We start from the raw sequence: 14,040 nt of genomic DNA, 5'->3' as shown, positions 1-14,040 counted from the left end.
TTTAGAAAGGAAGACCCAGTGTTCACAAAAAACTAAGGATTAATGTAAAGTGAATTGCAAAATTTTTAGAAAAAACTTTAAAATTGAAAGAAGAAAGTTTAAAACCTTGAACATTTGAAAAAAATGAATTTAAAAATGACAAATAAATATAATTTGATTAAAAAATCATTGTAAAAATTTGAGTGAAAAGTTTTTGTATATGCTATGAAAAATGTTTTTCATGAACACGGGAGGACCAATAAGGATATCCTTGGGATAAGAAGAGTCTTGTATATTTCCAAACTCCTCGTTTCTTCTGTTGGTGGTCTCGTGATCAATGAATTACGACGCTACCGCTTGGAAAAAAACGCAAGTACACTGTAACCACGTCTTCAAAGGAAAACCGCCTTCAAAGAAAAACCGCCTTTCAATTTTGGGTTGGAAGGAACGACACAGAGTGATTACGTGCCAAGACCAAGGCCACCTGTGTGGATAATCCTGTCACGACTCACGACTCGACCGGTGAATTGAGAGAGAGAGAGAGAGATGACTCTCGCAGCTGCTGTAATTCCCGTTGGGATCAAAGAAATCGTCGATGGAGGAATCGAGGAGGTGCCCCTCCCCTTCGTCCGACCGCCCCATGACAGACCCCAACCTCTCGCAGCTTCTGATCACAATTGTAACGGTGATAATGATAATATCCCCATCATCGACCTCGCCCACCTTCACTCTCCCCACCACAGACCCCTCCTCCTCCGATCCATCGCCTCCGCCTGCCAAGAATGGGGCTTCTTCCAGGTATAATTAGCTTTCATGTCACTACAATTATTCCTCTGCCTTTGATCGAATTTCGCCTCAATTCATCACAGCAACAGATCAGAACCACCTTGCATATCATATGATTATGGTCAGGCCTCCTCTCTCTGCAAATAAGGACAGGGACATGCATGTAATATAGTGCCGCATCTTATTCGTAGGTTATCAACCATGATGTCCCAGAAGATGTTGTCAATGGCATGAAGAAGGCCTGTCATGAATTCTTCCAGCAGCCTGCAGCGGTCCGCAACAGGTATCGCAGCCAAGACTTCGAGGCTCCAATGGCCTACTCTACCAGCTTCAACCCCTCCATGGAGAAAGCCAGAGACTGGAAAGATGTACTCTATGTCCGTGACCTCCCAGGAGTGTCTTGCAATGGCTTCGAGATAGCTCCAGAAATTTGCAGGTATTAAAAAATCATGTGCATAGGCCCGCTTTCATGTACAGATTTTATGTTTCATACCACCTTGACCTACCTCATCTCAATCCATCCAAGGCACCATGATGAGAGGAAATCTTCAGCACTTAATCTCATCAATTAATTGTAGCCATGAAAACGGGAAATTTAGACCATAATATCCCTTCAAGTACCACTTGACAGATCCTACAGGCACGTCTATCATCTGCACATGATCAGCCATGTGGTTGAGCTACCGTTGATTAAGTCTTGCTTGATATTGACACTAAAACTCTGGCTTACCCCACCCACAGACAAGCCTTCATGGAGTATCGCACAGGCGTACAGAGGCTTGCAAATCAGTTATACCAAGCCATCTTTGAGAGCTTGGGTCTCAGCACAGAGTATTTGCAGGCTTCCTTGCCAGGCATACCAAGGCTGGTAATGGCTGTGAACTGCTATCCTCCATGCCCTGATCCCAGCCTCACATTTGGGTTATCTGGGCACTCTGATGTCAGCTGCCTCACAGTTCTGCTGCAAGATGAAGTGCCAGGCCTACAGATAAGGAAAGGGGATAGTTGGACTGAAGTAAAGCCACTTCCCAATGCTTTTGTGATAAATGTGGCAGATCAAATCCAGGTATAGTGCAAGAGTTATCAGGTCTTAATTTCATATTCTTCTGGGCGATACTTGAAGATAAGATGAACTTGGTTTCCCAAATGTAGCCATGAGAATTTATGTGTGTATTTGCTGATCCAGCTTTTGAGTAATGGGAAGTATAAGAGCGTTGAGCACAGGGTGGTGACCAATTCAGAGAAGATGAGGATCTCAGTAGCTTGTTTCTTTGGACCCACAGAAGACACCAAGATTGCCCCTTTGTCTAATCTGGTAAGTGAGGACGAGCAGCCCCTCTACAAGGAGGTCCTTTTTGGAGACTACGTGAAGAACTTTTATGGCAATGTACTCCTTCCTAATAGAGCTACCCTTGATTTTGCTAAAGCCACTTCAGCCACTTCATGAAGACTATTTGAAGTATGTGTATCAATGGAACAACCTAGCAAGGCAATATAATGATATGCCAATAGGAGTTTGAAGAATCAATTTGGATTCTTGTAAAGAGATCATTATGGATAATAGGTAGCCATCAACCGTTGTAAATCATGTGAGGACCTTACTCTTGCCATAAAAGAAGTGCATATTTGTCACTTAAAAGAGAGATGTTTATATGTTGTACTTAATTTGTTTTGTTTTTTATGCAAGCACAAACCATTTGGTTCACAATATACTGAAATGTTCATTATCAACCCATTTTTATGAGAACTTTCCCACTTCTTTCAAATGCCAATGGATATCCCTGATTTTTTCTAAGTTTTCATATGTAATTCTTATATTGCTACTATCATTTGAAAATATCCTTCTTCTTACTTAGAGTTTCTTACAATGTTCAAGTAGGCCGAAAATAATATTTGGGAAAAATAGGAGCTATAGGTACATCGAGATTAATAATCTACTCCTATAGGGATATTCCCCTTGCATCCATATGGTCATATGGTTTGCTAGAGACCTTAAGGTTAGGTACAAAGGATTTATGGGGTTGGATTCCAATGCATTTTGGGTTTACAACCTTGGTGAGTGGGGAACAAACATACTCGTTTGGCCATTCCCCATTTACACAAATAAAGGCGTTAGGATCATTTATCTTAAAGAATTAGAAAATTTTCACAAGTTAAGAGTTTCTAAAGGACCTCCACTCTCTTTAGGTCTGTCTCGATATGCACAACCTCAACACCAATTAAGAAGTTCTAATACTTTGATTGCCAATCTTCTACCTAGAATATTAACAAGTCAAGTCCAAAAGTAGCATCAAAGGTACTAAAGGCAACAAAGTATCGAAAGTGAAATTTACCTTGATCTGTAGGCCAAGGTATGTATAGCCTACAATGCATTAGGAGAAATATGGACTCTCTTTTTTGCTCCTTAAGGAGTGAATAAAGAAATATAGGCCTAACCAATGAGAGAGATGGGATTCCATATTCATGTAATATGAATCTTCTAGCCATATCTTCGCCCAAATCTTTCCTCAGTAATAAAATAAGGGAAATATGGGGAATACAATGGTGACACTTCCTGAAAGTTTGCGACTCGATTTTTATTTTTTATTTTTTTAATGTTTGACTTTTCATTTCTCCCCTTTTCAATTTTCCCCTCTTTCTTAGGCGGAACTCAAATTTATCATATCTCTTTCCCTCGGGTAAGTTACTCATGAATATATGTGTGCATCATGTGGGTTCAAAATAAGGTATTTTTAACATACCATTTTTATACATTTTTTACATATAGAAGGGTGTAATATAAAGGGGTTATTTACAGATTGAATAGGAAAGGGTTATGCTTAGATAATGATATTTATAAATAGGCCTTGAATGCATGTGATGTATAAGAGGATATACGTATAGTAACTTTCCTGAGCTCTTTCCCCGCTTCTTCTTTCCTGACAAAATCTTACAGCCTCATTGTTGCTTGCCCTATCTGTAACCGTGTAAAATTTTATTTCCTCTACACAAACACAGAGTGAGTTTCACACGTTTTATGAGAGCAGAGCTTGTTCTACCAAAGTCCTAAGATTTTCTTCACAAAACTTTACAAGTATATTGTTCTCTTCCATGGATGTTCTATGGTAAAGTTTTATCTCGTTTGGACATAACCTGTGCAAGTTATGTGCATTCTCTGACATGTAATTTCTTTTATTTAGGTACTCTAGGAGTCTCTTACAATCAAGAACAATGATCTTTTGAACACTCAACTTCTTCTTCAACATCTTACGGTTTCTTTGTAAACAAAGCTACAGGTATGTTGTCTTGTTTTTTTGCTGCTCCATGGTTAAAATTTATCTCGTTTGGACAAAACGTATGCAAACTATATGCATACTGAGTTTTCCTTTGTTTTTTTACTCCCAGATTCTTTGAGGGTGGAGAACAATGATTTTTTAAACCTTAACTTCTTCAACATCTTTGGGATTCTTGCAAAGAGAACCACAGATATATTGCCACTTTTTTCTGTTGCTCCATGGTTAGGTTTCAACTCATTTGGACAAAGCCCATGTAAGTTATATGTATGCTTTGACTTGATTTTTTTGTTTGTTTTTGTACTCTAGAAATTTGTAAGTGAAGGAACAATGGTCTTGTTATAAGTCAACTTCTTGTTCAACATCTCTGCGCTTCTTTGTGAAAAGAATTGTAGGTACAATGTTTTTTTAAAATTTCTCCATTTAAATTTTATTTCATTTGGAGAGAACATTTGCAAATTATACACATGCTAATAGGTAACTTTTCTATTTGGTTATCATAGATATCTTCAGGAGAAAAAACATCAGTAACATACTTGTAGTGGAGGTCTTCAATAGGAAAGATAGTGGCGGTAATTGGATTTGTGATAAGTACTATAAGTTGGATTGGATTTTGATACACCCAAGTACTCGAGGGAGTTTCAAGGTCAGGCGTAAGGATGTTGCAAATCCTAGCAAACATTGGAAAGGTAGAATTTTAGAGTTCAGAAAAGTGTTGCAAATCCTAGCAAACATTGAAAACGTAGAATTTTAGAGTTCAGAAAAGTGTTCAATGGAACAAGTACATTAATAGAAGTGTTGATCCAACATGTTTATACGCACAAACAAATCTCTGTACATGACAAGAACTACATTGCAAATTATAAACAAAACAGTAATTTTTAAATTTTATCATTGTTTATTCTTTTACATCAAAGTTGTTTTGAAAAATCTTTGCAGTGTTCTAATTCAATCTTGTTTTACTGACAGCTCTATATCCACAAACTTTGCATGAATGGTAAAATCTGGAATGTTTGAGCGGCAAGATACATGTTTGGCATGAAGACATAGGTTCTTTGATCTATGATAATAACTCTGCAAGTCAACTTGCAACTCAAAATATCTTTTTTTATAATTCATTGTATGTAGTAGAAAGCCAGAGATTGCAGCATGTCCCATTGTTGCCACTATCTAGTGGTGAATGGTTGATTGGTAGCTTGGAGTTGTTAGGAGCATGTAAGTTCAAGAATGTGACGTCAATAGTGCTATAAAACCCACCACAGGCTCCAAAGATATGCATCTTAGTTGGTTTATTCCATTCTCATTATTTGCATATTTGTTTGGTTCATGTGATGTTCGGAAGAAAACAAAGATTACTTATCAATGCAAGTGTCCATATGAGGAATGGATGAGTCATCTATTGGGTGAGTCTTGGGAAGTCAAAATAATACATTTTGATGAGACACGATTGAATGCAGGATCAACCAATCTGATCTCACATTCAGGTAAATCCTTTTTACTACTTTGAATGCCTTGATTTAATTGACATAGTTCTTGCTTAGATGGATTGTTGTGTTATTCGCATTTACTTACTATTATTTTTGTTTTTATTACATGTATTTTATCGCTAGACAAACTCTGTGCATTCACTTTCGATATAGAAGATGGCGACTTTTGCGAGGGGAGTGGATTAGCTTGGATCAAGATACCCGAGATGAGACACATACAGCTCTCATAGATGTGGTTATCTTGTGGAATGGTCATAATCCTTTTGTGGTCAATGCAGAGAGCCATTGGCCCATTTCTTTTCTGAGATAAGAAATCCAATTAATGTCGAATGAGCCCCTCTGCAACTTCTATTTCAAGTTAGATAATAGAAAAGTCAGGATTCGTAGTGAGCATCCATGACATGTATACAATGTCATTCTCCACATATCCTTGAGATACTGGAATCCTTGTATTTTTTTAAAAAAAGAACGAATATAATTTTTTAAAAAACTTCTGAGTACTTTCAATTTAGATAATCTTAGTTTACTATGATCTAAGCATGAGCGATAATACATATTGTAATTAGTCAATCATGCTGGTTAAAATTATAATTAAATTGCAGGTTGGAGTTCTATAATCTATGCAATATTGTCTTTGCATAATGATATATTGTAGCTTATCTCTTCTACTTATTTCTTAAAATTAAATATTAAATTTGATCTAAGGGATTTTGAAGGTCTTTCAGATTATTTTCTTAAAAATTTTCTAAATTTTCTGTAGTTGGACTTGAATATACTCAGTGATCCAAGTATATTCGAGGATATAATAATGTAGAATGAAGCATTTTTCTGTATGAGTAATTTTAATGGTTACTTTAAAGTATTGAAATAAAGAAACTAATATAAGAGTTTTAATTTGAAACTTTAGGGTTAAAAAAGAACCTTTATTTAGAACCCTAGATACATAAAAGCTATCACTCTAAACTTATTTTCACTTTCATTCTCTACTTCCCTACACTTGTGCTCTCCTCCCTTATCTCTTTATGTGCCATGGCTACCACTCCCGCCTTCTCGCCGCATGGATTAGCTCCACATGCTACGCACACATAGGAGACTAGATATACCCTAGGTTTTGCATGACCTTGAGTCTAGAGAGCTTGCTATCCGCCATAGACCTTGGCTCTAGTATATTGGCATCATTTTGTGATGCGACAAACCCTCTCACTTGCTCTATTCTGGACTCTGATCTCAGATGGGTCCCCATAGATTTTCTATATAGTTTACGTGTTGGATCAAGCCATGCAAAGGTAATAAATCAAGCCCTCCTACATGTGGGGCAGCATCTTCGTGCCAGAGCAGTGCCCACCTCATCCCAGGACCACGCCATGATGGATCTCATCGAGCTCAATGTAGCATTTGCCAGATATGTTTTGTACGCTGAGGTACAAGAGGACAATGAGGAAGACATTGACACACCCTCTCGACCATAGCTAGAGTATTTCGAGAGGGAGCTTGAAGAGATCAAACTCAATCCAAGAGTAGAGGCAGCACAAAGCTTAGCCATTCTACACCCACCTCCTTGCCCTGTTGAGATGCTGACAAGCAATGAGCTATCCCTCGCTTCTCTCCATGAGATCATCATCGAGGGGGTGGAATATTTACTTACGTAGAATGTACTATAAATTTTAGAGCTAAGAGAAGAAGAGCTATATTGTATCATGGTGCGTGATACACCTGATGATTTTATAGATTTTGATATACAAAATGCGTCAGCACATGTTGATGAGGTGACTCAATATGATGGCATGAGTATCGATGACATCTCTGCCATTGTGAGCATCCAAGAGCAAATTGAGAATGTAGCGCCATAGTATGAGATCTCATACGAGGAGTTCGAGCAGTTGCAAGAAAGCATTTTTGGACCTTGACTTGACTATGCAGTACCTTTCCAAGAGAGAGACGAGGGTAGCGTAGTTGCAGGAGCAGACCTCGATGCTCTATTACAGCAACAGATAGATGATGCAGAGAAGGTAATGTTATCAAATTTGCGTCAAAATTTACCAGTAGGGCCTCTGGGGCATCGGGAGTATGTACATCAAATTTTGCAGAGATCGAGCCCCAAAGCCTGCCCTGTTTGGAGGCTTGCATCTGGGGGCCTGAATCTGTAGATATTAAAAATTCATGGATATTATAAAATTGGCCCCATCAGAAGTCTCTGGGATACCTATTTAGACGTTCGCTTCTAGAGCCTTGAATCTGGGGATTCAGGCCCCCAGATGCGAGTCTCCGGACAGGGCAGCTATGGGACCCGATCTCGGCAAAATTTGATGTTCATACTCCCTAGGCGAGCCCCCACAATTGCCCTATCCAGAGGTGCAGATTTAGGTCCCCCAGATGCGAGCCTTCAGATAGGGCAGCTTTAGGGGCCCAATTCGAGCAAAATTTGATGTACATACTCCTGATGCCCTAGAGACCCTACTGGTAAATTTTGATGCAAATCTGATGTATATATCTTTACCATACTCCATGCATAGTGAGTTTGACACAGTGAGTCTAAAACTGAATTTGTGTGATGCAGGACATTGTCTATATAGATTAATTTTCATCTAGACAAGGTGGCTGATCTGGTAGCCAAGGAAGGGTGGAGGACTTGGCATTGAAGGAATATATCGACGAGCTTGTGAGTGTCCTTTTTATATTCCATAAGACATGCTCTCCGACTTTTTCTAAGAACTTCTTGAAGTTAAGGGCACTAATGAAGGCTGGGCCTTTTAAGACCATCCCAACGAACTCTAGCTTGGAGAAAGTAGTGTTGCTTCAACGTTCAAAGCTCCTCTACTTATTCTCTAGTACTAGGTCTAGGCCACTTTTTTCCATGGTGGCCCGTGGCATGGTTGCTGGTGTTGAAGACCCCAATGTCATTAGGTAGGAACTACTAGGGAAAAATGTGTTGTTACTTATGATCAAGAATAACTCTGACTATGGGGAGTCTAGCTCAAAGAAGCCTAGGAGAGGGTAGATGTATTTAGTGCTAAATGATATCTCATCACCAATGTAACGCAATTTGTAATCTTCTCTTGAAGTAATGAAAACCGATATTTGTTGGATTTGCATACAATGTAGTTTGTCATACGTGTCGTTTATTATTGTTTTTTACTTGAATATTATGTTTATTTATCGAATTTATACGCAACACGATTCGTATAACCCTAAATTTAATACGTAGTGCTTTATCGAGTTCGTGCACAACATGTATTTATTCGAATGCATGTAATGATAACTCAAAGACATAAATAAAACAAATAACAAGCGAATAAACAAAAATAAGATGCGCAAAAAAATTTGCATTCATATTCATAACATTTTACATGGGATCCATTACAACCAAGGTTTTACAAAATCTCTTTGGAAACTACATTCGGTATATGTTTTGGTAGTACACCCCTATCATTGTTGATCTCCGCGAGGATTATCCTTCCATTGTCGAAAGAACCTCACTATCCACAAATCCCTATTGGTGACAGTGACTCTCCTTGAATGTACTGCTGCATAGACTGAGTCTCTGAACAAGTCTATGACATAAGCTTTGGTAGCTTCCTGTAGTGCAAGGAGGGCTTGGGCAGTTCAACGATTGGGTTGTTGCAAGCGCATTCCATCTGAGAAGTACCTCTTGCTGTTCTTAATGAGTATGTCGTCCATAATCTCACGCACTAGCTTCTGGAATGGAGCCTTTGGTATAAGGAGGTGTGTGGTCTTCTGGCAAAAGTGGATCTCACGAAGAGCCATTGTGCATGGCTTCCATCGACGCTTTCGATGCTAGCATGGTGGTGGTGGTGGTGGAGATAGGGGATCAGCAAGCCTCTGCATAGGATTTCTAGGGGGTGTCTTCGGGCCACTTGCTTGTTGCGTGCCATGCTTTCTAGGAGAGAAAACCCAAAACTCAAAAGTGAAATGTGTAAAATGAGGTAAAACTTTAAACTTATAGCAAAACATTTAAAAAATCCTTAAACCTGAATTAATGTATCTAGGCTTTGGAAAAATATGACCAATGATCCAATTGATGTGAAATTTTACCTGTGGACTCAGGTACATCAACTAGCAAAAAAAAAAGGCCTCATCAAAAGTCTCTTGGACACCTGTTTGGAGGCTCGCATCTGGGGCCTTGAATCTGGGACACTTGTCTGGAGGCTCGTGCCTGGGGCCCTGAATCAGGGCTGCAGGCTGCAGCCCTAGCCTCCGGACAGATTCAAGGTCCTAGATGCCAGCCTCCGGACACGTGTCCCAGAGACTTCTAATGGGGTCAAGTTTTTAATATCCATGAGTTTTTATGATGCCTGGCATATGGGTGAAGTTTCACTAGATTTTGATTCATAAAATTGACGGTTCAATCATTTTTTGAAAATGCATTAATTGGATTATACTTCACTAATAACAGAAAAACTCACCACTGCACCGAGTGTGCATAACTGCATATTAAATGTGTTGTCAACTAAACTACGTGAAATATTGGAAACTTAAAAATTCACAAAAAATAAGTCATGCATCAAATGGAATATCACATATTGGATATAGTGTTGCTAAATCGCTAAATACAGTAAATATATAGTACATTAGCCCATGTATAACAGATCACTGATGTGTGTATGATTGCGCATTGAATTTATCCTTAACAGAACTACTTTCAAAATTAGAAACTTCTAAATACGCACAATGCAAATCATGGAAAAATAGAATATCAAATATCACATTTGGTATTACAAAACCATGAAATACATGGCAGATAGTGCATTGCACCAAGTACAACTAGAGCTAGGCAAAATGTAGCTTAATTTTGTAGACCACTGCCATCAAATACTTAAAGGTCTATTGGAAAGATAAACCAAAACTAAGCTTCTTACAATCTACAACTAAACCTGAGCTAAAAACATAGATCCAATTACAAGGTAGCTTCTCAAAGCATAATCTTGACATTAAGATTAAATGCATCCTTGTTGTTGTAGATCCTACGAACAAGAATCATATCTATGGGCTTAATAGTGATACATCAGGCATGAATGGCTAAAACTTGAGAATCACCCATTAGATCAATCAAGTAACTTTCGGCTACTTCTTAGAGAGAAAGCAAGGCTTGGCTTGACCATTGCCCCACATTCCTTGCCTGATTCTTTGAAAAGAGCTTGTGAAGATGCCCTAATTGCAGATCTTGCAGTATTTCTTGCACCAACCTAGAGAATGGTGCCTTAGGAATAATCAAGTTGGCACTCTTCTGGAAATTCCTTATCTCACGTAGCGCAACTATGTCTGGTCTCCATCTTCGCTTCTTATGTGTTGGAGGATGTGTACTACCAGTTGGAGTAGTAGTGGAAGGGAGGTGGAGCAACTGGAGCATGCGGACCACCATTTCGGGACAATGGTGAACCATCATTATCGACTACACTAGGGCCACCATTGTTGGACAGAATAGCACCACCATTATTAGCTATAGGAGGGCCACCGTTGTTGGCCACCAAGGGACCTTTGTCACTCACAGTAAGCTCACTAGATTCGGAATAATATTGAGCTCTTGCTCTTGCATGATCAGTTGCCTTTTGAAAAGCACAGCGAGCTTGCCAATGAGATTGTTCCATGCCTTGAGTTGACCATACTACCAAACTTCCTTGATCTACAAAGTATGAACCATGTGCTTCAAGTATATGCTGCACAAGAAGAGAGATTAGAAACACAAACTAATTTGAAATTATGATTTTTTTTTGTAATGGTGACAATACTGACCATGTAGTGTGTTATATTGTTTGTAGTTCATGCCTCCACCATGGACTTATGAAATTTAGCAACTATCTCTTTAAATGTATTCGCATAACCATCCCTAAACCTCAACTTTTGTAAGAGAGTTTCTAATCTATCTAGGTGTATCCACACATGCCTTTGCAATCCTAGTTTGTCCCCCATTGCTTCAATCCGAAACAACAAGATGCAACTTTTTCCATGCTTCATACTTCTCTAGTTGTTTTACAAATATATTACCTTCCTCATCTCAAGGTGGAGATATAAACTTCCTAGCCTTGGGTCCACCAAAGCATGGTTTACAAGGGATATTTCCACTCTTTTCCAAATTTTTCTCGTCCTTTTTTATTTCTACTTGGCACCCATGCAATCCAACTTCACAAAGGACTCGTTCTACCTTCTTGCATGTAGCATTAGCTTCTGAAACATGCTGCATCTTGTATGCAAAGCATATATATTCATATACTAACTTCTCAATTATTCTAACCAAACAATGCAATGTCCAAAAGTGAACCCTTGTTAGTGGTATTTCCAAAACAGGGCGCCGGTTTGGATCCACTAGAACTAGCATTCCATTTCTCATGACTTTTTGATCATGTGTTGGAGCACCTTGTTGTCTGCCTTAGCAAGCCATTCTTTCTTTCCATCTTTTCCTTTCTTGCTAGTTTGCATGCAGTATATGCACAAAAATTTTACATTCGCTGCATTTGATAAATCAAACATACACTTCAATGTTTTTAAATCACATGCAAGAGTACTTCATGGTCCTCCTTTGGTACTTCAAATGCTGCAAGCCACCATATTTCATTCTCTGACTGTACATTAAAGTATAAATGATGGTTTTCATCAATGTTGGGATCCAATGCTCGATTCATAAGTGTTATACTCACACATTCAAGTTTTTGCCTCTTAATAATCTCTCTCATCAAGTTTGAGGACAAGCCTCTACATTCTTCCATAGACATATTGTAGAACTTGACCATAGCAATCTGAACCCCACATATATCCAATACAAAGTTGTTGGATGCATTCAATACAAATGCTTCTTTGGAATGATAATTCAATTTGTGTATATTTTTCAAATGCGTTGGCTCACCAATTAGTTCTAAAACTTTCTCATTTAGTTATTTTTTAGCCTTCTTCACGTGAAATGGTTTTGGCGGAGGCATTACTTGCTTAGTTTTGAAGACTTGCTTAAATCTTGTATCCAATTGTTGATAGAGCATACTATATGACTCAGAACTCATCCCCACCTTGTCATATAATCCCTGAGCATTTGTAGCAGTAAACAAGTTGCTCACATCCCTAAGATGTTCACTTGCGACACCATCTACAATGTCCCTGAATTTACGATTTTCCAATGCATTTTTTACCATATCCTTGCTTAGGACTCTGGCAATAGTATCATTCTCTGCATGATGGAACATATTTCTCATTGTAGCAGATTGAGAATATATTCGTCTATGATATTGTCCAATTCCTTTGGTTAATTGGTGAATTGGTTTAACTAATCGGATGTGCCGACATGCTTCTTTGGTTTTTAAAATGGGCCCAATATCCAAAGTTTTTGTGAGCTTCCTCTTTATGTTTTGATTCTCCTTCTCCAAGTCCATAACTTTAGACTGTAACTCCATATTTTGCACATGTGTAGCCTGCATAGCATCTTCAATGATAGACATTGCTTGTTGTAGGCTTTGGTTCTCCCTATCCTTCTCAGCCAATAATCTATCATTTTTCATCAAAGACTACATAAGTCTACATGTGTATCTATACAATCCTTCATTACCTTCACAAACAAACTTTACAAATTATGTAAGCCCTTCAAATTGTGGTGGCCTTTGAGTGACTGGATCGGGTGGATAAATGCACCCATCAACCCAAAGGTCCATGTTCTTTTTCCCTGCATTTCTTTTTTATTGCATCATCCCTTTCTACAATTCTTTTGAACATTGGTGCATATTCATCCTCCAATTGAAAGTGAATATCTCTCCTTCTCTTGGTACGTCATGCACTTCCATCTTGTAAAGAAAAATATATGCCAATTTTAACATTACACAATTACACCCCTTTGATTAATAGTAAGCTAAGGAGTTGATGCCAATTTTCTGATCAATAGCAAGAACATCTAAATATCTAGGAGCTGCAGGTCAGTATCAATCCAACAGCATGCAGCTAATTCTGGATTGGCTTAAATCACAAAATTACACCCCTTTGATGTAAAATATTACAGGGCGCAGCGACAGAATCTGAGAAAGAGATAGAGAGTACACAATAGATAAAAGGAGAATCAGTAAATTCTTTAACTCCAAACAACTGATACAAAGATGGCTCTATCCACCCATGCGCTTCCACTGTGTGAAGCTTAGATGGCGATCTAGACAGAAGATAGGTGAAGAGCTTAAGGCTAGCTGGAACAACAACTCTGACTAGGTGAAAGATGAGTGAGAGATGGCTACGAAGGGGTTTAGCTTTTATAGCCCGCGAAGGTCGTTAGGTCGGCGACCTACCATATGAGCCTCCACTAGTCGGCCAGGGAATATTCCAGGGAATATTCCCTTTACCATAGGGCCAGGGGCACTGTCCACGGACCCCCGCCAGGGGGGCCGCTGGCCCCCCTGGGACCCCCCGGCCAGGGGCAGTTTCCACGGCCCCCGGACCCCACAATAGGGGCCCCTTTTAACTCCCTTACACCGCAACTCGATGCAATGCGCCTCGAGTTGCTACCAGCTTAACCACTCTGTCTAACCCAAAGA

General features: G+C 39.0%; 1 protein-coding gene across 1 annotated transcript; it reads left to right on the top strand.

The window, feature by feature from the left end:
• The first annotated feature begins 305 nt into the window (after window positions 1-305).
• LOC148031644 (fe(II)/2-oxoglutarate-dependent dioxygenase 4-like) lies at window positions 306-2,510 on the top strand. The gene is made up of 4 exons (XM_087685231.1): window positions 306-777; window positions 957-1,201; window positions 1,507-1,831; window positions 1,952-2,510. Exons 1-4 carry the CDS (start codon window positions 526-528, stop codon window positions 2,210-2,212), a joined length of 1,083 nt encoding a protein of 360 aa, XP_087541357.1. The 5' UTR covers window positions 306-525; the 3' UTR covers window positions 2,213-2,510.
• The last annotated feature ends 11,530 nt before the right edge of the window (window positions 2,511-14,040 follow it).

Source organism: Lygodium microphyllum, chromosome 9 (genome assembly GCF_053477565.2).
Source record: "Lygodium microphyllum isolate KBCC chromosome 9, Lygodium_microphyllum_v1.1.10, whole genome shotgun sequence".
Taxonomy (NCBI): Eukaryota; Viridiplantae; Streptophyta; class Polypodiopsida; order Schizaeales; family Lygodiaceae; genus Lygodium; species Lygodium microphyllum.
This window is presented reverse-complemented; position numbering and strand designations above follow the sequence as displayed.

What these genes read in the sequence shown, in the direction of transcription:
- LOC148031644 (XM_087685231.1), top strand. Translation starts at nt 526, where the DNA reads ATGACTCTCGCAGCTGCTGTAATTCCCGTTGGGATCAAAGAAATCGTC. An exon ending in AAGAATGGGGCTTCTTCCAG is followed by an intron (nt 778 to 956) that starts GTATAATTAGCT and finishes TCTTATTCGTAG; the next exon opens with GTTATCAACCATGATGTCCC. An exon ending in ATGTGGCAGATCAAATCCAG is followed by an intron (nt 1,832 to 1,951) that starts GTATAGTGCAAG and finishes TTGCTGATCCAG; the next exon opens with CTTTTGAGTAATGGGAAGTA.